At 42.1% G+C, this 26,771-nt stretch overlaps 1 protein-coding gene across 1 annotated transcript in view; it reads right to left on the reverse strand.

Moving 5' to 3' along the window:
• The window catches only part of LOC122798607 (ubiquitin carboxyl-terminal hydrolase 20-like), a 1,084,102-nt gene that overhangs the window by 223,588 nt on the left and 833,743 nt on the right, over positions 1–26,771 (reverse strand). The window contains exon 9 of the mRNA XM_044067685.1: positions 12,095–12,144. Coding sequence (XP_043923620.1) covers positions 12,095–12,144 — 50 coding nt within the window. The remainder of the gene's footprint in view (positions 1–12,094; positions 12,145–26,771) is intronic.

Below are 26,771 nucleotides of genomic sequence, written 5' to 3' on the forward strand. Positions count from 1 at the left end.
TTTAGGCGTTACTTTGGTGGTGATTTCACGGAGGGTGGCAATGGGGAGTAGGGGCTGAAGTCTGAGATGAATTTGTTGGGCAGAAAATTTGTTATATCACTCTACTCAGTGAAGGTGGCACCATTTACTACCAGTTCTGCAAACTGTTCCATGTTGGAGGTTTCAGGCAGCTGTAGAAAGCCTTGTGGTTGTCTTTTTCCTGAGAGGCTATCTTGGTTTAGTACTGGGCCTTATTGTCTTTAATTAGCACTTTTAGTTTCCTATTTAGTTTAATTAGTGAGCTCTTGTTATTATGACAGTTGCTCATTCTGACTTTGGCCATGATTTTTTTCCTTTTGGTATACAGCTTGTTAAGATTAGTATTTCACCAGTCTGGTTTGTTTTTGGTGTTTGCTTTGGGCTTACTTCTGGTAGGTATAGCAGTCTCTAAGCAGTCATATAAATGTTTGTATAATGTTTCTGTGAACAATTCTGCATAGGCTGTTGTGAACTCAGGGTTAGGTGGAGCACTGATTTTTGACAAACTGTCTCTGTCTCTTAATAGGATGTAGTTTGCTTTATAATAGTTCCCAAATGTAATAGGTTTGGCTGTTTTTTTTTCTCAAGATGATGATTATTTTGAAGGAGACAGCTTTGGCAAGTGAGAATGTGACACATGGGGGGGGGGGGGGGGGGGTGCAGCTTTCTCCCTTGCTGGTGAGAACTAGGTCCAGAACGTTTAAACCACTGGTTGGAGTGTACATTAAATTATCAAGGGCACTTGTGTTAATTAAGTCCAGGAAATGTGCCTGCAAGTTAGGAGCCAGTGTAGGAAGGGAAGTTAAAGTCTCCCATAAACACCATGTTTGGTTGAATGGAGAGTTCCTCTGGTATGTATAAATAAGAGTTTTGGGATTCTTGTGACATAGATGGTGACTTACAGTTTGCTAAAAAATGGTTAGGGACTTCTATCTACGGTGATTTGCAGATGGATAAACTCCACGGTATCATCCTGTTTAACCAGACTTGAAGTACACTTGTTGGTAATGTAGATCAAGACACCTCTTCCATTAGTTCCTGTCTGTGTGTTTGATGGTCTAAAAGTGCAGAAGGCACAGTAGCCTAGAACATCAAAGTACTTTCTGTGGTTTTAAACCATGTCTCAGTGACAGTGTGACACATGTGCACTGACCCAGTAATCAAGGAGCCTCAATCCTCACCACTAACACCAGTGAGGGTGATCACATTGGGAGGATAACAAGTACACACACAGTAAAGTACAATTTCCCTTAAGAGCACACAGAGATCACAGTCAGTCTGGGTCTGGTTTCTCCCTTTCTCTCCAGATCCCCAATAAGACAATAGAGGTACGACTGCCGAATCCTACACAAATGCACTTTATAAGCACTTACACGAGTGCATGGATCATGCTATCCCTAATAGAACCAAGACGCTATCCTCCAAAAAAAGGAAGCCAATCTGGTGGTCCTCTGCCATAAACAAACTCTACAACAGAAGAAAGAAATTGTTGCAAAAGAGAGTAAATTCCCATGACTGGAGGAACTCCCTGGTCAACCTCACTAAGAAGCTGAGATCCCTCATAAAATCCTCCAAAGCTAGTTATGAAAACAAAATTGCCACTGACTCTAAAGACAACCACAAAGCATTCTATAGCTATGTCAAGAATCTCAATGGCAACACTCAGATCTGCTCCGAGTTAGAGCACAATGGCACTAAATATACAGAACCAACTGATATTGCCAACATCCTGGCAGACAGGTTCAGTGCTTTACCCCTCTCTCGTCCCCTAGAGGGCCCATCTCTATACCGGAAGAATGCAAAGTTCCTGTTATCACGGTTGCACAGGTAAAAAACACACTCTCCAAAGCCAAGAACACAGCACCCATGGGACCTGACAATATCCCAGGCTGCGTTCTACACAAACTACAGAATGAACTGACACCCTACCCAAGTATCATGTTCAATCACAGCCTCATCTCAGGCTTTGTGCCCACTGAATAGTGTACTGTGACAGTTATCCCACTCCACAAAAGGGAGCCACGATGGACCCAGAGAACTACCGCCCATTAGCCTGACAAGCCTGGTCTACAAGGCCATGGAATGTATCATCATGGAACTCATAAACAAAGACATTAGCAATCTCCAATCTCTGGACCCCACACAGTTCGGGTTTGTAAAAGGCAAATCATGTCTCCTAAACCTGACTGACTTCTTTGAAGCAGTCACCAAAGCCACAGATGAGGGTAAGGTGGTTCACACAGCTTATCTAGATCTCGCCAAGGCTTTCAACACCATCCCCCACTCTGGAATTATAGATAAGCTCACTAAACTAGGTATAAATCCCTAAGTCACAAGATGGGTTGCCAACTGGCTCACGGACAGAACCCACATTGTGAAAGTAGCAGACTCCAAATCCGACTTCGGACCAATGACAAGTGGAGTACCACAGGGTTCAGTCCTGGGTCCTCTCCTGTTTGGTATCTACTTCTCTGAAGTACAGGCTAACACAGAAGGTCTTTGGCTAACAAAGGTTGCAGATGGCTGCAAACTAGGAGCCATAGTCGAAACTCCTAACGGTGTGGACATACTACAAAAGGGCCTCGGTGAAACAGATGCCTGGTGTCAAAGCCATGACCTGAAGCTCAGTGCCAAAGAGTGTATTGTCATCCCCTTTGGTAAAAACTCTATACCCATGAACTGCCACATAACTGGTAGTCTACTTAATGCCGAAAGTGTGATAAGAGACCTTGGGACACAGGCGGACAGTAATCTCTCCTTTGATAATCACATCGCCACAGTGGTCAGGAAATCCTTCTACGTGGCTCACCTCATCACAAAAGGTTTATCATCCAGAAAAAAAGAGGTCATTGTTCCCCTTTACTCATCACTCATTAGACCCATTATAGAGTACAACGCCCCTTTTGGCATGTACCTCACAAGACATCTACAACAACTGGAATGGCCACAGAAATACCTCACAAAGAGGATTACTGGCCTCAAACAGATGCCCTACACAGACCATAACAAAAAACTCCAGCTTTACTCAATTGCATATCGCCTACTCAGAGGCTATCTCTGCCTAAAATACAAAGCTATGTCAAATCCAGAGCTGTTGGACATGCTCCACTTAAAGAAATCCCAATCCCTCTGAGCTACACTCTCTAGGGACCTAAACCTTGTCACCACAATAAACATAACATGCTGGAGGGATAGATTCCTGTCCCAGAGACTTCGCATACTTTGGAACAGACTACCTATCTATGTCAAATAGAGCTCCTCATTAGCACTCTTCAAGAAAAATCTTGATGATTGGATGGGAAATAGGAAATTCACAAAAACATGGTAGAGCCAGCAAACAGTGGACCATAATCCGTTTATTGAAGGAAGAAGCAAGGAAACATACCGGTTTCGGCCGTTAGGCCTTCCTCAGTGTTTGTAACTGTTACGAAATCCACAACATATATATAGAGAGTGGTCCACCGCCACCTGCAGTCCATAAGCAAAATTACATACATTTCTACATTCATTTTTATATATATTCATTTAAACCAGGGGAAAAAAGTGCACCTAATTTAATAATCCATTTCTTTTCCATTTTGTTTAATATTGCATGCCAACCAGATTTATTACCTGTATTCCGTTGTATAATGTCAATCACAGTAAATCTAAACTTGGCCTTTGGGTGTTTAATTGTATGTTTGTACAGTGCATTCATAGGTTAACAAGTCCTAATGTCACTAAGATGTTCTGAGATCCTAAATTTGGCACAGCGGGAAGTTTGTCCTACATAAAATGCTGAACAATTGCAAGATACCAAATAAATCACCCAGTCTGATTGACAATTTGCAAAGAATCTAATAGAAAAAACTTCAACAGTGTTCCTACTAGTAAATTTCTTTGTTTTATTCATATTATTGCAATGTGTACAGTGGCCACATGGTAAACATCCCAATAGAGGGCCCCCCTTGTAAGGTTATTTGTTTAGATAAATTCTCATTCTTGTTGATATGTTTATAATGTTTGAAAAAGGACCTCATGTTCCAACCCCGTCTATATGAGAAGTGACATCTGTCATCCAATATTGCCCTAAGTTTATTATCTGCTAACAATATATTCCAATGTCTCCGCACACAGTTGATAAGAGTGTCTGTATTTCTCCCATATGTAGTAGCCAATCTAATTTGTGAGTTTGATTTCTGTTTATGCTCCTTGTATTGTAGTAGATTCTCCCTGTTTGTGTTAGTAGCATACCGTCTGCCTTGAACAATATCACCTTTTTTTATATCCCCGGTTAGAAAACCTTGTGGATAAATCTGACTCATAGGTGGTAAATGTGCTTTCCTCTGAACAAATCCTCCTCAGGCGAAGAAATTGTGATTTTGGAATGTTTCTGCAAATATGGGGGGATGAAAGCTGGAGGCATGGAGTAAGGAGTTGTACTGGGGATATTTACGATAAATTTCTGTTAGTGTATGATCTACATTTCTTGTTACTAAGACATCTAAAAAGGAAATCTGATTAGTGTCATAAGTTATCGTAAATTCAATACCTCATTTGTTTTCATTCAAATAAGTCACAAACTCCTTAAGATATACAATGTCAGATCTCCATACCATCCAGCAATCATCCAAATATCTCCTCTATATATCAGTTTCATCAATGTAGATGCTGTGAGCTCTGTCAAACAATTTGGTCTTCAATGTAGGCCATAAAAAGGTCTGCGTATATGGGAGCAAATGAGGCCCCCATGGCCATGCCTTTGGTCTGTAAATAACATTCATTGCCATAGAATATCACATTTTTGGTTAACACATGTTCCGCCATGCATAGTAACAGTGTATTGAAACCCGGGGGCTATAATTCTGACTTTGTTAACCAATATTCCAAAGCATCTAGGCCAGCCCAATGGGGGATGTTGGTATATAATGCAGAAACATCCAAAGTACAAAAATACCACCCTTCCTCAAGCTGCATATCTGTTATTATCCGGAGGAATTCAGTCGTATCTTGTATTCTTGCTCTAACACATTGGAGCAACGGCTTGAGATGTAATGTGAGAAACTGAGATAATGGTTCAGTGAAAGAACCTCTACCCGAGACTATCGGTCGACTAGTTGGATTATTTGGGTCCTTATGGATCTTAGGGAGGAAGTAAATGTATTGGTTACAGGGATCTGTTACTGTAAGATAATGTTGAGTATCTTGTGTTATAATGCCTTCCTCACTAGCTAGTTGTAAGAATTCATCTAGTTTCTTTTTGAATCCTAGTGTAGGATCAATCATCATATGTGTATAGTATCTATTATCTGATAATTGTCGCATCGCTTCAGAATTATATGATGACCAATCCTGTACTACAATGGCACCCCCCTTGTCTGCTGTTAGTATTACTAGTTTCTTGTTGTTAGCAAATTCCACAATAGTGTCCATCTCCTTCCTGGACACATTATTCTGTTTGTAGTGGGAATCCTTGAAATTGAAGTGTAAATCTTTGAGAGTGGAGTTATAAAACATGGATACAATTGGATGCATGGGTGGCATAAATGTTGATTTATAATGTCTGAATCTGGCATCATTATCTAAATTGCCTTCTGTCTGAAAAAAAACAGTTTCAGGTTAAGTAAGCTACAAAACTCAGAGATATCATTAGCAAATGAATCTTCAGAAATAAAGAAACCAGGAATAAAATTAAGTCCTTTATTAAGAATTTGAATTTGTGTTGTGGACAGTGTTGTAGATGAAATGTTTAACACATTATTTATTTCTGAACAATCAGTTTCAATAGGTCTACCATGTTTTCCACCCCTGTGTTTCCTCCCACCCCGTTTGTACCTTTGGTTAAAGGGCCCAAAGAGTTTCTCCTTTTAGAAGCTGGCGAGTCGGCAGAATGTTGTATACTGGACTCTAAAGTGGTTGAGAAACGTGTGGTATGCCAAACTTTTCAAAGCCTACTTGACCAAAGATATATCACCCAGGGGACTGAGGGTTAAGATACAACCGCTGGTCCCCGAAGCAGATTCCATTTTATTGGAACAATGGGCAGAAGCTCAACACAAATCAGCAATGGAATTTGTTTTTGGCGGCATATCATGAGAGGACCATAGACAAACACATATTAGAAATCACTGATAAAGATTCATTTGCTAATGATATCTCTGAGTTTTGTAGATTACTTAACCTGAAACTGTTTTTTCAGACAGAAGGCAATTTAGATAATGATGCCAGATTCAGATATCATAAATCAACATTTATGCCACCCATGCATCCGACTGTATCCATGTTCTATAACACCACTCTCAAAGATTTACACTTCAATTTCAAGGATTCCCACGTCAAACAGAATAATGTGCCCAGGAAGGAGATGGACACTATTGTGGAATTTGCTAACAACAAGAAACTAGTAATACTAACAGCAGACAAGGGGGGTGACAAGGGGGGTGCCATTGTAGTACAGGATTGGTCATCATATAATTCTGAAGTGATGCGACAATTATCAGATAATAGATACTATACACATATGGTGATTGATCCTACACTAGGATTCAAAAAGAAACTAGATGAATTCTTACAACTAGCTACTGAGGAAGGCATCATAACACAAGATACTCAACATTATCTTACAGTAACAGATCTCTGTAACCAATACATTTACTTCCTCTCTAAGATCCATAAGGACCCAAACAATCCACCTGGTCGACCGATAGTCTCGGGTAGAGGTTCTATCACTAAACTATTATCTCAATTTCTCACATTACATCTCAAGCCTTTGCTCCAATGTGTTAGAGCAAGAATACAAGATACAACTGAATTCCTCCGGATAATAACAGATATGCAGCTTGAGGAAGGGTGGTATTTGTGTACTTTGGATGTTTCTGCATTATATACCAACATCCTCCATTGGGCTGGCCTAGATGCTTTGGAATATTGGTTAACAAAGTCAGAATTATACCCCCCCAGGTTTCAATACACTGTTACTATGCATGGCGGAACATGTGTTAACCAAAAATGTGATATTCTGTGGCAATGAATGTTATTTACAGACCAAAGGCACGGCCATGGGGGCCTCATTTGCTCCCATATATGCAGACCTTTTTATGGCCTACATTGAAGACCAAATTATTCATGACAGAGCTCATAACATCTACATTGATGAAACTGATATATGGAGGAGATATTTGGATGATTTCTGGATGGTATGGAGATCTGACATCGTATATCTTAAGGAGTTTGTGACTTATTTGAATGAAAACAAATGGGGTATTGAATTTACGATAACTTATGACACTAATCAGATTACCTTTTTAGATGTGTTAGTAACAAGAAATGTAGATCATACACTAACAACAGAAATTTATCGTAAATATCCCCAGTACAAATCCTTACTCCATGACTCCAGCTTTCATCCCCCCCATATTTGCAGAAACATTCCAAAATCACAATTTCTTCGCCTGAGGAGGATTTGTTCAGAGGAAAGCACATCTACCACCTATGAGTCAGATTTATCCACAACGTTTTCTAACCGGGGATATAAAAAAGGTGATATCGTTTAAGGCAGACGGTATGCTGCTAACACAAACAGGGAGAATCTACTACAATATAAGGAGCATAAACAGAAATCAAACTCACAAATTAGATTGGTTACTACATATGGGAGAAATACAGACACTCTTATCAACTGTGTGTGGAGGCATTGGAATATATTGCTAGCAGATAATAAACTTAGGGCAATATTGGATGACAGATGTCACTTCTCATATAGACGGGGTCGGAACATGGGGTCCTTTTTCAACCATTATAAACATATCAACAAGAATGAGAATTTATCTAAACAAATAACCTTACAAGGGGGCCCTCTATTGGGATGTTTCCCATGTGGTCACTGTACACATTGCAATAATATGAATAAAACAAAGGAATTTACTAGTAGGAACACTGGTGAAGTTTTTTTCTATTAGATTCTTTGCAAATTGTCAATCAGACTGGGTGATTTATTTGGCATCATGCAATTGTTCAGCGTTTTATGTAGGACAAACTTCCCGCTGTGTCAAATTTAGGATCTCAGAATATCTTAGTGACATTAGGACTTGTAAACCTACGAATGCACTGTACAAACATACAATTAAACACCCAAAAGCCAAGTTTAGATTTACTGTGATTGACATTATACAACGGAATAAAGGTAATAAATCTGGTTGGCATGCAATATTAAACAAAATGGAAAAGAAATGGATTATTAAATTAGGTGCACTTTTTTCCCCTGGTTTAAATGAATATATATAAAAATGAATGTATAAATGTGTGTAATTTTGCTTATGGACTGCAGGTGGCGTTGGACCACTCTCTATATGTATGTTGTGGATTTTGTAACAGTTGCAAACACTGAGGAATGCCTAACGGTCGAAACCGGTATGTTTCTTTGCTTCTTCCTTCAATAAACAGATTATGGTCCACTGTTTGCTGGCTCTACCATGTTTTTGTAATCCCTTGATGCTTCTGAGCCATGCAGTAGCCATATGTGCAGAGGTCTGACTGTACTTAAAAAGGAAATTCACCCCAGGGATCAGTTCTGTGGCTCTGCTCGACAGGGGCACAGGGAAATAATTTTCTTGGGTGGCGAAAGCCAGGGTACCTTTATGGCTAGGCTGATATAGGCCCTAGGGCTAATAGCCTAGTACCTACCTATGAACCTATAATCTAGATCCCACTTACAGAGCAAGGCACAGTGCTGGTGAGATGGTGTGTTCAAGGTTCAGAAACAAGTACAAAATGCTCTCTTTTCTTTCTGAGACAGCCCTTAAACTGATACTACACATTCCTGCTGAATCGTTTCAGATTACATCATTCTTGTCATTTCTCTGGTTTAGTTCCCAAACTGCGGTGGTGATGCTGAGGTAGCGCTGTCGCCTCACAGTAAGACGTTGTCCTGTTCGATTCTCAGCTAGAGCGTCTTCTGTGTGCAGACATGCATGAATGGGCATACCTTCATTGAAGGTTGTGCGTCAGGGCTGGCAACTTGGCACATAAAAATCTACTGCCAAACATTAGTAGACCGGAGTTCCACTGCGGCGACCCCTAACCGGGAAAAGCCGAAAGACATAAGTTCCCAGGCTAACAGAACTCAACATTCAACATCTCTCTTTGGTCTGCACCTGCCAGGAAGCCACAGCAATAAAAGACGCTCAGCATGTGAAACCTAGCAATTATCTCTGTCCTAGAACAATAGAAAGAATTTCCTGGCCCAGAAATCCTGTCTCCAAGCTTGAGATCATACACAGTCATAAAGTCCTTTACTTATCAGCTTTCTTCCAGCAGGATGCACTGTGCTTAAATTTTTGAAGCTCGGAACATGACACGACTTTCTTACATTTGTTACACAAGCCTGTGGATCATATCAATATTTACAATGACATAGAATTATTTACAAAATTCTATCTGGCTGGGCTGGCAGCCCCTCAGTTTTTCACAGATGGCACAGATATCTATATCCTCTAGAGTGATTAGGGCTTGCATAGTGTGGAGTATCTTGTTAAGGCTCCTAGAACTGAGAGGTAACACCTTTAGTTCCCTTTGGGTTTTTGCTATGTTGGTTGGTCACTTTGGCAATGCTGAAAAAAGGCTCTAAGGAGGTGGATAATGCTTTAGCCAAAATCTGGAAGCCTAGGTGAGACAGATGCAGGCCAACTTTGGCAAAGCAATGTGGTCTATTGACCATGTCCTCCCAGGCTGACAAATACTGAATCCCCTAAGAATGACAACAGAAACTAAGCCAATTGTTTAAGTCAATTATTTTTTGTTCATACTGTGACACCATCCCTGGTGAAGGTAGAATGCTGCTCAGTGTAAGCTACATACTGGTCTGAGATACATATTCAGAAAAGTCCACAATGTCTTTCTTCATATAGCCCAAAAAGGTACCTCTCAGGTCATTTACATGACAGAATCATACTGTTACCTGTGGTGCAATGACTTGAATGAGTATGTAACTTGGCGGATCCCGGTGCCAGATAAGCAGTTAACACTGATCTTCTCCTTGTCCAGTATGGTAAGTGGAGCATGTGTGTCAAGCAATGGAGTCTTCTATGACAAAAGTCCAGGGTAAATTGTTTGTTTGCCTTATGGGCTTTGTTTTTGGGGGTCCATTGTGTGTAGGCTTATGTGTGGTGTTTCGTGGTACTTTTGTTGTGGGCTTTAGAGATAGCTGAGGATAAGCATTGCTGATTACAGGCTTAGGAACTCTTTGAGGTTTGGGGGAGATTGCTTTTTAGTGTCTCAGCACAAGATGCTCTGTGCGTGTATGTGATAAGACACTATGTGTGGTGTATGTAGGGTGTGTGTTCTTAGCAACTTTGTTTGTAAGTGAGACTGTTGCCTCCAAGGGAATTGTATGTACATTTCTCAAATACTGTTAGTTTTTTTAAGGAAACAAGATAAACAATTCTTTGAACATGAAACAACTGCTACATTACTTCAGGATGCCCATATCTACCAAGCTGGCTATGAAGACATCTAGAAATTGCATATCTGTGTTGTCCAGACCCGTGGGTGGGCTATTAAGGTTTGAGGACTGGGATTTACAAAGATTTTGTAGGATGGTCTTAGGGGTTATGGACTAGAGTTAAGTAGTGCCTTGGATATGGTATCAGATAGTGCCAGAATATGGTATTAGAGCTACCTAACATGCAATCTAGCTGCCCTGAGCTTAACTTCATGCTATGCTTCAATAAATTACACGCTACAGATCTAGTGTTAGTTTTATAGGTAAACTTACTTGTCCAAGCACCTGCGTTTGTGCATGGCACTGAGAATAGCAGCTCTGTGCAAATGTGCCTAATTTACAGAAGCAGAAATGAAACTGAAATTTAACTTCTGCACCCTCTGGCCAATAAATGACTACACTTTGAGCCCCTCAGACCAGGCAAACATTTTCTGCACAAGATGGATGACCTTTATCCTCCTAATGTAAAGCGCAGCAAAAAAATACTGTCATGTGCAATGCAAAAATAAGCAACTTATTCCTTAGCTAAATCATCCCTCTACAGGGTAATTACAAGACAAAACAGTTCAAGTACCAAACAGTAAAGGAGAATAGGCAATTTAAAGCAAAAATATACTTTAAATGCTCAGAAAATTACAAAATACAAGCAGCAATCACTTAAACATTCAAAAACAAGTGCAATACTGCAGTATGAGAACTTATCTTTGCCTGGAAGGCATTGGATTCAGTGGAAACACTTTGTGAACTACAGGGAACTGACAAGGTTTGCTGAGCATTCCCATATAGAAAAGGCCTCCATTACAAACAGGATTACACCAAACTGAGAAACTTATGTTCTGTCTAATATGCAATAAAGCTCATGTGGTAGATGGTAAATATGGGTTGAGAAAACCCCAAAAGGAGCTGGAAACAGTTGTTGGAGGCCAGCAAAGTGGAGTCTAGTTTGTCCAACTTGCTACCACTGTGATCCTCATTAGCATAGCTGGCTTAAAAAATAAAAAAATGGAGGAAGCTTTCCACATTTACAAAACTATTGATTATGTTTGGCATGGTAGTTTATGGCCCCATTCTCAATGCCAGATGCTCAACAGCATAATATGACCAGAACTAGCCTTTTCTGGTTATTTAATAATACTCAGGTGCAGTCCAGTGATTTGAGGAATACTTGTTTTAAAATGATCTGAATGAGGCTGTGCTGCATGGGGATGCCATTTCTTTCCAATGTACACTGATGACAGAGTTCTTTATATTATATACAGTGGTGCAAAAGGTGATGCCTCCTGCATGGGACTGTGAAGGGCTTGATCCCCATAGAAAAGCACAAGTTTAAAAAGTTATGTGCAAATATCATACAAGACATTTTTCTGAAAAGATGTTTGCAATGGTTTCCTTCTCGCTTTTGCCCTAAACCAATTAGTAACACCAACATTACACACCATTTAACATTTTCAAACAAGGTAATGAAGTGCTTGAGTTCTTCAAACTGGAACACTACAAACATCAAATGTTCTCTCCATCTCAGTCCACTAAAACCTCATTTGTGAAAAATACAAACCTATATCTTTTAAGAATTTGAAAAAGAAAATCCGTTATACTCACCGTCAACTTTTCCGTCTTTTTGATAGAACAGTAAGTAAGCATTCTTTGAGCTGTAACAAGAATAAAAAAGTGAACAATTTACAATGCACATTCAAAACACAATTCTTTCTATGTACAGACCATTTGTCAGAAATATTCTCAAATCTTTTTGTATTTGGTCAGGTAATATTCACCTTTTTCCATAATCTATGATTTTAATTCTGTAGACTCAGTGAATCACTGCTAATGTCATTTTAACAGTTTTGGTTTAAATAACAATCTAAAATGTGTCCAGTTGCCCAGCTTGGGTTCCCTGGGATGGCTCTCTTGAGCGAAAGCTAGACATAAAACTAAGTTTGCTAAATATGGGCTAAGGATTGCTATACTCAATATAGGTTCACTGACAGGACAGAGCCGGAAAGTGGATGATGACAGTAAGAAGAAGGGTGGACATCCTCTGTATCCAAGTGACAAGATGGAAGGACAGTGCAGCAAAGCCACTTGGGCTTGGGATCCAGAGACTTTTTCTACTGTAGGGTAGGACATACTAGAAATGGTTTGGGGCTTATGGAGAAGGAAAGGCTTCAGAAGACAGTGAAGGACCTTATCAGAATTAGTGACAGACTTATGGCAATCAGACTCCAGTGAAAGGACAGGGCATTATTCATTATTTCAGCCTAAGTCCCACCAGAGGGTTGTGATAGTGAGGAAAAGAGTGCATTCAGAAAGAAGTTGCAGGGCCTTCTAGCCAATGCAAGATCGCGTGAATTGGTGTTGATAATGGAATGCTCATATCGGACAGTCAGAACAGGATATGAGGACTGCCTGGGTCAACATGGGTGGGGCAACAGGAATAAAGGAGGAGAGGCCACTTCAAACTGGTGCATGGTTTGAAGGTAGCTGTAGAACAAAGCATGTGTATGCACGAAGCATTTCCAAATGTAGCACATGCATATAAATACAGAGCATGTGCAGGCAGCAGTGTAATTTTGAGAGAACAGCCACAGTGTTAACACGTGTAAATGTAGTAGTCAGTGTGCTTATAAGTTTAAGTTACAAGGCTTCATTCCTGATGTGTTTGTGTGTAATAAAGCTGCTTGAACAGAACCCATGACTGCTTGTCTGCTTTATCCTGACCAGACGAGTGACAGTAGCCAACAAAGGATTCTGCAAGAAAGCCACAAGATCACATACATAATTGGCCAGCATGCAACTCAGGTAGACCTCCTCCTAGTAAGTAAAGGGCAGTAACGTAGAATCAACTATTGCAAAGTCAACCCCAGTGAACAGTCAGCCCACAGCCTAAGCACTAGTGGCCACATCCAGCTGTAAGCTGTGGTCAGAGCAGGCTATATATTTTACAGAGACTAGGCAGATGACCTGGAAGTTGACTGGATTGAAAGCATAACATTTCAAAAAAATACTCAGGGCTCTGGTATCTCAGGAAGAAAAGGAAATAGGTGGAGTTGAGGGAGAATGGCAGCACCTCAAAACATCACATGTGAGGACTACAGAACAGTTATGCAGTGAAGGCAGGTATTTAATAAAGTATGTAAGGAAAGCTGGTGGTGGAATGCAGAAGTCAATGAAGTTAACAGAAAAAATGAGTGCAGGGAAAAGTGAGAGATATAAAAGGTAAAACAGTCTAAAAAAGGAATTCCAGATGGCTAACAAAGAGGCTAAGAGAGCAGACACAATAGCAAACAAGACATCAGAGGTACTCTACCAGTATTTGGAAAGAAACCCAGTAGATGGTACAAGGAAACTCTGTTAGGTTGCAAGGCAAAAATAGAAAGATAAAGGCGACAGTTATCAGACACCCTTCATAAGGCATGCCAGCAACAAACTTCTCACCAGTTCGCAAAACATCAGAGATGGAAGGAAGGAGTGCTTTCAGCAGCTTCCGAATGAAGAAAAACACACAGAAGCTGTACTGACCCAGCCACAGTCTACAATGAAAGAGAAAGAAAAGTCCACCATAGAAGAAATAAAAACAGCACTTAATAAAATGAAGTCAGAGAAAGCAGCAAGCTCAGATGAGATCAAGGTAAATATAATTAAGATGCTGGGTGAATCCCGGTCCATGTGAGGCAGAGCACCTCGCTGACTCTGTTCAAGAGAAATCTAGACCTGTGGATGGGAGATCGTAGGTTTACCCCGGGAATCATCTCTGGGTCACTGCTGGACAGAGGCACAACAAACTAATGGGCACAGTATTTTTTCATATAAGGGGTGGCGTAAGCCACAATAATTTGGGCTAGGCTTATAAATGCCTTAGGGCAGATAGCCTAGTATAAACCTATGAACCTATGAACCTATAATTAGGGGAGAAATGGCTCCTGAGGGCATTCACAACAGTACAGAGAGAATGGTGTATCCCATATGACTGGTGAGAATAAGCATACTAGTGCCAGTGTACAAGAACAGTGGGGACCATTCAAAACTGTGAGCGGTACAGTTGTATCAGACTCCTGTAGTACTGCATAAAAGTGCTGGAGAAAGTGAATTAATAAATGAATATGCAGAGTAGCAGAAAGTAAGATGGGAGATGAGCAGTGCAGATTCAGATCAGGCTGTGGCACAACTGACCCACTGTCTGCAGTGAGACAGATTTTTGGGAAGAAACTAGAGATGAGGAAAGAGACCAGATTGGCATTCCTAGACTTATCAAAAGCATATGATAAGGTTCAAGGAAATCTGGTTTGGAACTGGTGCAGGCTGTGTACCAGGATTCAGTAACATAAGTACAGTGTTTGGACTCACAGAGAGGTTCAGTTCTGAGCCCACTGCTGTTCATACTGGTTATGGACTACATTAGCAAACAGGTTAGAGGGGAGAGACCATCAAAGTTGATGTATGAAAACGATGTGGCATTACAAGCAGATTCTAAACAACAACTTCAGCAAATGATAAGGGAATGTAATGCAAAACTGAAGACACATGGGATAAAACTGAGTATAGGTAAGTCAGCTGTCATGGCAGCAAATGGGGGACTCAGAATAAGATGAAAACTGAGAAAAAAGGGAAAACAGTGAAACAGGTGAACAACTTCAAGTATATAGGAGGGGTGATTGAGGAGAAGGGAAGTGTGAATGAGGAGATCAAAGCTACAGTTAGAAGGGCTACAGCCAACTGGCACAGAGTGTCAGGGGTAGTGTGTGACAGAAGAATGTCAAAGAAGCTAAAAACGAAGGTTTGCAAATGCAGAAATATGGGTGGTGAATGAACAGCAGTTGAGGAAACTAGAGGTGATGAAGTGCCTGAAATGGGTGGTAGGATGCATTCTGTGGGACACACAAACAAATGAAAACATCAGAGCAGAGGCCCAAGCAGCTCCAATTACAAAGAACTTCAAATAAAGAACATTATGGTGGTTTAGTTAAACAGAAGACAATCTAGTGAAGATAATTTGGGTCAGATAGGAAGAAAGGCAAAAGGAAATGAAAGCATCCAGCAATGAGATGGATGGACTGTGTGAGAGAAGACCTTTGGCAGTCAAGCATGGCTGTCGAAGAAGGTAGAAATGTGGCACTGAATTGAGAGAAATTGTTAAGAGTTTGCAAATTCACTTTTTTCATTAAGGATGATGGGTGCATATCTATCACAATTTATTTTGACTGCTGATACACATCCCAACACTACAAATTCAACTTCCCAGGGTGGACAGAGACAAAGGAAAGACACACAACTAATGCTATAAAGACCATGTCCAGAAGCTTCATGGTACTGAAGGAGGCCTGACTCCTGGAATCATGGCCACCGCAATAATGTCTAGTAAATGTATGAAGCAAAGGCCAGTTAGCTATAGCACAGATGTCCACAATATACCCATTCTGGAAACGGGCATCAGTGACAATCACATCCCCACACATTGGAGTGTCCTTTAACAGGAGCATTTTCCAGTAAGTGGTCAGCCACTGTGTGCCAAAAGACAGTAGTGTTTCACATGGAAAATATTTGCTTAGCTAATTCTGTCCTGCCTCTACATACATAAAAGAAGACTAATGGCTGATCTGGCTTCCTGAACCTATATACTTTCTTCAGGGAGAAGTTAATCTGCCAGCTGATATCAAGGGAATGATATTTCTCCCACGGACCCCTCCCCCAGAGAGAAAATGTGGAGAGGAAATGACTGATGTAAGTGCAGTTTTGATACCATTCTTGGAAGGAATCATTGGTTAGTCCTAACGAACATCTAAGCTTTGTGAAAAAACAAACAGGTTTCCCAAAATGAGTGCCTTGCAACCCAATGGTCCTACAGACAGAGGCCTGATAATACTACACTTTCTGACCAAAATGAAATACATAATATCCTAGCTAACAAATTTAGGGCAAATTTTACTCCGCCCATAGTTATAGCTATTCTGCAGACTCCACAATCCCAACTACCCCTTTAATTACTGTGGAACAAGTTCTCTAAGTCCTCTCAAAAATTAATACTACTTCAGCCATGGCTCCTGATAACATACCAGGTTGCTTAAATATCAGTGCCAAATACGGCTTTTCTGAACCCCTGCTTAACCTCTTTAATCTAAGCCTCTCCCCAGTCATATTCCTGAAGACTGGAAAACAGCCACTGTAATGTCATTACACAAGAGTGGCCCAATTAGACCCTGGTAACTGCAGACCCATTAGTCTCACTAATCTCAAATGTAAAGCAATGGAGTGTCTTATCTCAGACGTCCTTAATATGGACATTGAAAATCTTAACCCTGGACCCTAATCAATTTAGTTTTGTCAAAAAAGGCCCTGCATCTTTAACCTCATTAATTTCTTTTGAAAAAGTAACCAAAGCAGTGGATAGCGGTCAAGCAGTGCTTACAACATATCTAGACCTGACCGAGCCTTTATCACTATTCTCCAAGCAGACATTATTGATAGACCTGTAAATCTGAATATAAATCTTCATACTGTATGATGGATATCTAGCGGGTTGTCTGACAGAACCCATGTAGTTAGAGCAGCAGGTGGCACCTCTGAAAGCAAAAAAGCTACCAGTGGTATACCACAAGGATCATTTCTGAGCCCTCTCCTATTTGGCATAGTTTTCAAACCTTCAGGCTAGCACTCCTGGGCTAGGGCCAACTAAATCTGCAGATGACTGTAAATTGGGTATTATTCAATCTTTAACTGATTCACAATTGCTCCAACATGAGTTAGACCATGTTAACAATTGGTGCAAGGACAATGGTCTCAAATTAAATGTTACAAATGTATTATAGTTCATTCTGTCAAAAAAAATTTATTTACCACATACAAGGTGCAAACCTTCAATCAGATACTGTTGTAAGGTATCTAGGCACTCTTGTTGATAATTCCTTAGCATTTGACCATCATAGCTCTATGGTAGTTCAGGAAAGCCTTTCTATGTGGCCCATCTTATTTCCAATAGATCCAAAGAAGTCTTAATTCCCACTTACTCATATCTTATCAGACCCATTATTGAATATAATGTACCTTTTGACATGTATTTATCTAAATGTATCACACAACTTGAGAGGCCTCAAGAGATTCATAATTAAGATTTTTGAGGCCACAGTTTTTTAAGTTATCAGGAGAGACTGGCAGCCCTTTCTCTGTATTCAGTCTCTCTACAGATTTCTCTGTGAAGATCTATGTCTAGCCTTTTGTGACATGAAAGATGCAACCTCTTTGACTCCCAAAAGTTTGGCTTTATGAAAGTGCCTAGATACCTTAACATTGAATCTGACAGACTTTGAAAGGTTTACTAACGCTGTAGATAGTGTCATGAACTCCACACAGTTACCTTGACCTGGCCAAGGCCTTCATTCTCTATGCTGGCAATACACAAAATCTAAATGATTTAAAAATTTAACCACATATGGTAACACTGACAGAACCCACACAGTGCAAGTTGCAGGAGCCAATCCAGAATGTATGAAAGTGATCAGCACTGTCCCTCAGGGCTTAGTGCTAGGACCACTCCATTTTGGTATTTACTTCTCAGATCACCAAGCAGACAGCAATGACCACTTGCTAACAAAGTCTGAGGATGATTGCAAACTGGGGATTGTTAAGTCATCATCTGATAGCAAAACCCTCCAAAACAAACTTTTACTAGTAAATTCTTGTTGTACTAAACTATCCACTCAAACTAAATACTCAAAAGTGTAACATTAGTTTTGGTAGCAACCCCTTCCTTGTTATACTGTACAGATGACACATTAAAAAACACAAAATGTAGTCAGGGACCTAGGAAACTGGATTGACAGCTCCTTCTCTTTTAATCATTATGTGACCGTGATTGTCAGGAAATCCTTTTACTTAGCACTTCTAATTGCTAAAGAATTATCATCAAGATCTACAGATGTAATCATTCCCTTATACTCAGCACTGATCAGGTCAGTTACTGAGCATAATGCTCTCTTTAGGATGTATTTCACTAAAGATATCAAACAATTAGAAAGACAAAAATTGTTCCTAATCAAAGATATCAGAAGCCTAAAGTCCCCAAACTTCCAAGAGAGGCTGGAAGGTCTATCCCTTTATTCAATGCCTTACAGACGTTTGAGGGGAAATCTCGGCAATACTTGGTTGTCTAGGACCTCCTGTATCTCTGCAAATCCAATAACTCCACCAGTACTAGAACAAGGGACCTAAATCCTCGCAAAAAAGTAAGTAAATAAAACAATGTGAAGGGAAAGATTTATAATGCAGCACATCCCAAAACTCTGGAATAATCTTCCACTACATTTTCCTTTAAACCTAGACTACTGGATGAGTATCCACAAATTCACTCTGTGTGGCCTGAGAGGTGGTACTGAATGGTCATAAGCCTCAATGGCCTTGGAATATCTACAACTCTACAAATCTTTAAAAAGACAACTTGTCTTTAGGTCTTTAAACATGGCCACAGTTCCACCTTAACTAAGGATCTGAGGTCTCAACAAGCTGCAAGTAAATAGTGTGCAGTAAACAAAATGTGCATAAAGACATGGTACAGTACAATACTAAATTGTACACAAATTAAGGAAGAAATGAAATAAATGCTATTGTCAGTCCGAATCACTACACTGGAGAGAAAATGAAAGGCAGTGATAGCCCAAAATCAGAGTGAGTAACACAACAACAGGAGAGGAAGACAAAAACAAAAAAAACTTAATAAGTAAAAGTAGTGTTAATTCACCAAATAATGCATGGAAGAGCAAGCAAGTATCATAACTAAAAAACATCAGAGCTGAGCAACTACGATCAACAGAGTGGCCGATGGTTGCTAGAGGAGACAACTTTAGTTATTAAAACATGTTTACCTTTCCTTATTTTCTAGAAATGTAATCTATTTAACCTTACACAAGCAATAAAGTCTTATGAATGTCCTTTTTAATACAGTGTTTAATGACATAGACATTTGACTTTTTTACCAGGTGATTCTAGGGTTTTGCCTTGAAAGATGGGCAATGCAGTATCTCAGTGATTTCTGTTTTTTTTTAGAGAGAGTGTGAGCTTGCAGTTGGTATATACAAGTAGAAAGGGGTGTGATGGGTGAAGTGAGACTTACCACCAAAAATGCTTTTATTGTTTATTTTTTAGGTTCGTATGTGGCTTGCAGTCCAGTGATTCTGATGTTTTGTGATTGCATTTATGTGACTCCATTACAAAACAGCTGGAGTTTCAATTAACTGGGAGTCTTTTTTAACACTTTGTTGCATTGCTACACTACACATAAGCATTTGCTTTAAAAGTCATCTTTTTGTGTTAGTCTTGCTTGACTTAAACAAAAGAATAACACAAGTTAAAACACTGTTTCCCAATAAATGTTTTTGGCAGTTTGAGTTTCTCTCTGTGGATGTTTGTTTAGACTTTATTCAAAAAATATTTGCTGCTAATTTAATATTAGTTATTGTGCAGTAAAACTGGTATTGTTTAGATGCATTGCTTGATTCTATATGACTGCATTCTAAAAAATGTTACTTCTAAAGCAAATGGCAGCATATACTATTACATATTTATTACATAGTAACTATTTTTAGCTGTTCACAACTAATTTGCTATATCACTCATATTACTTCTTAAATACTTATTGGGAAGGCATTGTCCCAAATGTTGCAGAACAAAAGAAGAACTAAAGTAATAGAAGTGGTAAAGACTTATCTGACAAGATGGTCCACCACATTGCCATATATAACAGCAAACACAGGGGAGATGGATCCAGAATATTGGTAGGACTGGAAGGCCACATAAATGTGTAGAGATGCCATTCCAGATTTTAGGATCAGGACAAGAGAAGGTTTTGCAACCAGAGAATAGGTGCATCATGGAATGACTAGGGTATTGAATAACAGTCTGTATCCTGTATGTTTGTTAAACTGTTAAAATGTCTGTAAATGGTACTTTATGTATGCTAGTATATGTTAACAATATCCATATATCTGGAGCTTTTCTCCCCGGGCCTCCACTGAAAAAGGACCTGTGTCCAGTCGGGCCTTCCATGTAAACAAATGTAAATAAATAAATACATAAACATGTTATAGTAGACATTTGAGGTCTGTCCCTAACATAGGGAGAGTAACCGAGGTGTACAAATTTGAAAATGAGAGTGAGCACAAGACATATCTACAGTGTATGGTAGGTACTTAAGTTTTAGGAAGTGAGCTATGAACTGATAAAGGGAGATCTGGAAATATTAGTATTGATGTCAGACAAGAGAAAAAGGGAACACCGTATCCCAAAATGAGGATTAGGAGACGTTTCCTCAGAACAAGGCAGGGTTTAGCAGTGAAGAGCCCTGCACTCCAGTAGTTGGCACTAACATGCTTCAAACCTTAGAGCAGGGCAGATTTGGATCCTGGGGAAATATTAGGCATTTAGAAACCTGGGTGGTCTCAAAGTTTAGCCCAAAAAGTGAAATAACTGCCTAGTTTGAAGGTGCTTAACTTTTTTTCTACTAACTGTACTGAAAACAGTTAGCTATGTACTCACCATAACGATCGATGTATGTGGTCCATCTCGCCTACATTCATTACTGATGGGTTTGGAGCCGAGAATCTGCTCTGAATCGGCCGACTATTTTCTAGCACAAAGTCTCTAATTGGCTGGGCTAACCGGTATCCCAGGATGCACCTCGCCCCAACCCCCAGATCTTGTTTGCATACATCGCAATCACTCCACATACACAAACCTCACTAAGAGGAATATCACCCACCAGGAAAAGGAATAAAAAACAATTTTGAAGGGTCTCAGAGCAATTTTCCTCCAAATCCTTCAGGAAGGGGACAGGTGGGAGGGTACGTAAGAATGTAAGCGAGATGGACCACATACATCGATCGTTATGGTGAGTACATAACTAACTGATGTTATGTGGTCCTATCTCGCCTACATTAATTACTTGAAAAATGAACCACAAACTAGAGAAACAAATCCAGAAGCACAATAGCAATAACGGACAACCGAAATAACTTACTTCAAATGTATTTCCAACATAAAATGAAAATGACCCAGCCGAAAGCGCTTACCATTCATTTTCATTTTATGTTGGAAATAAATTTGAAGTAAGTTATTTCGGTTGTCCGTTATTGCTATTGTGCTTCTGGATTTGTTTCTCTACATTCATTACTGATGGGACAGAGTCCCTAGCACCTCTAACCCGGGAGGCTCATAGGAAAATACTCCTGAGAACCGTGGAACCAAAGGAAGCCCGGCCTCTAGATGCCACGTCCAGCTTGTAATAAGAGATAAAGGTATGATGAGAAGCCCAGGTGGCCGCTGCACAAATGTCATCCAAGGAAAGCCTGGCATGATACACTATTGAAGTCGAGACTGCCCTGGTGGAATGAGCCTTAACTGGGAAAGGTAAATTTCTGCCTGTTGATGAGTAAATAAAGGAAATGCAATCCTTAATCCACTTAGAAATTGTGCACTTGGAAACAGGGCCACCCGTTCTATTCTCTGAGAAGGACACAAACGATCCGATTTTCTTGCATGTTTCGTCCTGTGTAAATAGAATCTCAGTTGTCTATGCACATCCAACTGATGAAATTGGAACTCTGCTTTGTTGGAGAAGTTTGGAAAAAACACAGGTAACTCAATGGATTGATGGAGGTTAAACGTGGAAGATACCTTAGGGAGGAAGGACGGATTAAGTCTCAAGGATACCCTGTCCTTATGGAAGATCAAATACGGGGGCTTAATGGACAACGCTTGAAGTTCTGATACTCTTCTAGCCGAAGTGATGGCCACCAAGAATGCCGTCTTCCAGGATAAGAATTTTAGTTTGCAAGTGGCAGCCGGCTCAAAGGGCGGAGAAGTGATGGCTTGCAACACCAGATTTAAATCCCATGGCATGACGGGTTCTGACACAGGAGGGCGAAGTAACCAGGCTCCTTTCAAGAAGGCCTTGCAAAGTTTATGGCCCATAAGAGCGGGCTCGTAGGATACATGGAAGTTAGAAATGGCTGCCAGCTGCACCTTAATGGTCGAGGGAGTGGAGCCCTGTCGGAAGAGCATAGCTATAAAGTCTAAGACCGCCGATATGGGGGCTGTGAAAGGGTCCAGGCCTTGGGCCCGAGCCCAGGTGGAAAATCTCTTCCATTTGCTGGAGTAAATTCTTCTGGTGGAGGACTTGTGAGACGACTATAGGATATGCACCACCTCAGGCGAAAGGGAATGTAGTCTAACTAATGATGGAAGTGGAGCAGCTAGGCTGTCAACCTGAGGGACTGTAGGGAGGGGTGGAACTGTCCTGACATGTGAGTCAATAGGTCTGGCACTGGATACAGAGTCCAAGGACCATCCACTTTGTACCACTGATGGAAGGGGAACCAGACTTGGCGGGGCCAGTGTGGAGCAATTAGAATCATCTTGCTTCCCAAGTAAATGGCTTTCTGAATCACTCTTGGTAACAGAGGAAATGGAGGAAAGGCATAGAGCAGACCGGGAGGCCAACCATGGACTAGTGCATCCCTGGGTGACTCCCTCTATGGGGGTATCAGGGTGAAGTAGTTGCTGCATTTGGTATTGAGAGGACTGGCAAAGAGATCGCAGCAAGGCTGACCCCACCTGCTGAATATCCGAGTCGCAATTCGGTTGTTCAGAGACCACTCATAGGGCATCAGAATAGCTCTGCTTAGCCTGTCTGCTATCACGTTGGATTTTCCTGGAATGTGCGTTGCCACTAGAAACCGTTGGAAAGACACTGCCCAATTCCACACTCTCATGGCTTCTCTGCAAAGGGGGTAAGATTTGGTTCCTCCTTGCTTGTTCAGGTACCACACAACTGACATGCTGTCCGACTGAATAGCAATCATGCCCCGGAGAAAAGAGCTCTGGAGTGCTTGCAACGCTAATAGCACTGCTCTCATCTCTAGGATATTGATGTGCAAGTGTACCTTGTGAACCTGCCACGTGCCTTGGACCGTTCCGCCCAGATAATGCCCCCCCAACCCTATCTGGGAAGCGTCCGTGGTCACTGTGGCAGCAGGAGACAAAGGAACTAGATTCCTCCCCTTGTCCAGGTTGGAGGAACATAGCCACCAATGGAGATCCTGTCTGCATTGTTCCATGAGGAGAACTGGATGAGAGAGAGGGAATTTTTGAAAGGACCACTGGACTTAAAGGAGCCACTGGAGGATCCGCATGTGTAGCCTGGCTAAGGGCACTAGCATGATGGTCGCCGCCATGGATCCCAATAGCTGAAGAACTAACCTGGCTTGAACCTTCTTGTGGGGCAACAAAGCTTGGACCTGAGATTGCAACACTGTTATCCTTTCTAGAGGTACAAAGGCCCTCATTTGAACAGAGTCTAGCTCTGCGCCTATAAATACAATATGCTGTGTGGGCAACAAGGCAGATTTTTCCTAGTTTAATGTAATTCCTAGCCTTTGGCAAAGGGTTATGGTAGCCTCCCTGGCTTGAATGAGGAGATGCCTGGTGGGGGCGGTAAGGAGCCAATCGTCCAGGTGAGGAAACACCTAGAACCCTAGACCTCTCAGGTGAGCTGTCACCACTGCCAAACACTTGGTAAACACCCTGGAGGCTGTGGTGAGACCAAAGGGCAGGGCTCGAAACTGGAAATGACTGGCTCCCAGCCGGAAGAGTAAATGATTCCTGGATGCCTTGTTTATCTTGATGTGGTAATAGGCATCCTTGAGGTCGATGGAGCACATCCATACTCCCTCTCCCGGCAATGGGAAGATGGATTGAAGAGTGACCATTCGGAATTTGGACTTCAGGACGTAGTGATTCAATTGGCTGAGATCCAGAATGGGTCTCAGGTTCCCTGTTTTTTTCGGCACCAAAAAGAATCTTGAGTAAGTTCCTGATCCGATCTGGTCTGAGGGGACCGGTTGGATGACTCCTTGTCTTAGCAGCTTTGATATCTCTAGTGCTGCTTGATCCCTTTGACTGGGTGGAACGTCCGGGATTTTTTTGATTGAGGGAGGGGGGGAAGCAAAGGGAATGGTGTAACCTCCGGTAATTATTCAAAGCACCCATCAATCCTGAGTGATGCTCTCCCAGGCTTGAGGATGACTTGAAAAATGGCCCCCGACTGGCTCCGGAATAGCACAGTCGGGCGATCCCTCAGGGATGCTGATAGGAAGATCCGCGAAAGGAGTCGCGGTCTCCCAAATTGCGGGGACCTCCTCTGCCCCTAGGATGGCATCTTCTAGAATAATTCCCCCCTCCTCTGGAGGGGGGCTCACCATGAGTGGCGGGGAAAGACTTTTGTGACCTCTTGAACCACATCTTCCCTCCTCTCTGAGCCTTGGGATAAGGCCTAGAGGGAAAAGAAAAACGGGCCCCTACGGCAGATAAAGTCTTACCCTCCTGCTCACATATGGTGAGAGTGTCTTTCACTTTGGGTCCGAAAAGAGAGGACCCATCGAAGGGAGCGTCAGTGAAGGAAGACTTGAAAGCCTCCGCAAAGTGACATAGGCGCATCCAGGCTTGCCTTCTAAGATCCAAACCTGAACTAGCTGCCCTACTCACCCCTTCGGCCGCATAAGATATGAGCCTCATGGATGAGTTAACAATGGAACCAAGGGTAGACAACTGGGCGTTAACAGTCTGCACTACCGCCTCAGGCATGTTACCCGTCAAGGTATCTCCCAACTCTTTGAGGAGATCTCTCTGGAGCCGAGTAAAGTGACAAAGGTAATTCAGTGACCGCAGTGTAAAGGTCGCTGAAGACAGGGTACGCTTCCCATACCGATCCATACTCCTGGACTCCTTGTTAGGAGGATGGACGGAAGAAGAAGCTTCTGCAACTTCCTGCTGAGTGGCTGACACCACCACCATGGCATCTACACGGACCCCTTTCGTCAAGAACTCTTTCCCTGGGGGAGCAGACAGGAACTTATTCGGACAACTGGGCACCGGTTCCACGGAATCAGGGTGCTCCCACACCCTTCGACAAATCAGGTCTAAGAGTTCATCGAAGGGTGGAGACACCCAGGAGGCGGAAGGTTGAGCTCCGAATGCCTTGAGGAATACCGACTCCTCCTCAGAGGGGGGCTTGGAAGGCCAGTTGCTTCTCTGCCTCAATATCTCCAGGATGTCAGAGAAAGAGACATCATCAGAGGATGACTTAGGGGACCCCTCTGCATCTTCGAGGTCAGTATCCAAGGTGATGGACTCGTCTTGGGAGTCTATGTGCTTCCTCTTGCACAACTTCTTCCTGGGAGGCTCCTCAGGCACAGACGCTGAGGAGCCCTCAGAAAGTTGGGGACCACTCATGGGGGTGTCCGCAGGCCTTCGAGCTCCGCTGTCCACAGATAGGGGGGGTGTCAGCGGCTCTAGCCGGGGTGTATGGGGACGGAGTGACCGATCCAAGTGATGTCACTGACGACCTGGCCAGTGCGCTCCTCATGGCCTTGAAGGCGGGCCCCCCCGAATCTGAGGACTGACCCGTCTCCGAGACCACAACCAGAGTCGGGGTCCCCCTAGCCGAAGCACCGAGAGGGAGACTCGGGGCCGACAGAAGTCCCGATGCATCCCCCTCGGGCCCGACCGAGGAAACCCGAGTGCCAGAACCGAAATGGTTGGAGCCGATGACGGCTCCGATAAACCCGCCAGGGGTATCAGAGCCGGCACAAGGACATCACTCGGCGCCGAACACTCTGGCTCCAACGAGACAGAGGTGCTCGGAGGAGGAATCATTGGTACCGACAAGGGGGTAGGCTCCGGAGCCGACTGGGTCAGAGCCAAAAACAATTTGGCTAACACCGGCGACTGAAGGAGCCTCTGGACCACCCTATCCACGTCCAAATCAGACAACCTCGAGGATTTGGAGGAAACTGAAGGAGATGAGGATCTCCTACCTATGGACTCCTGTCTAACACTGGGTGACTGGCTCCAAAATAATCGGAGCCGAGGTCGACTCCAGTACCACAGATTCCTCCTGCGGCCCCAAGGACAATGGAGCCAAGCAGGCAGTATCCAAAAAAGAGCTCTTGTCCTGCGGCTCCAAAGCCAAAGGAGCCGAGGAGGTTGTAACTATTTTCAAAATCTTCTCCGGGGACTCCGAAGAACTAGATGGAGCCGGAGACCTTTTCTTAGTTCTGGTAGATTTAGACTTGCCAGTAGAAGAAGCAGACTCCAGATCCTTTTCAAAAGCGAGTTTGACTAGGCCCTTCAAAATCAGTTTATTTTTCCTTTCCTGCAGCACCCTAGAGCTGAAGGAATGGCAGACACTGCATGATTCTTGTAAATAAATTGCACCAAGGCAATAAACACAGATGGC

This window comes from Protopterus annectens, chromosome 3.part1 (assembly GCF_019279795.1).
Source record: "Protopterus annectens isolate FY-2018-M chromosome 3.part1, PAN1.0, whole genome shotgun sequence".
Classification (NCBI taxonomy): domain Eukaryota; kingdom Metazoa; phylum Chordata; order Ceratodontiformes; family Protopteridae; genus Protopterus; species Protopterus annectens.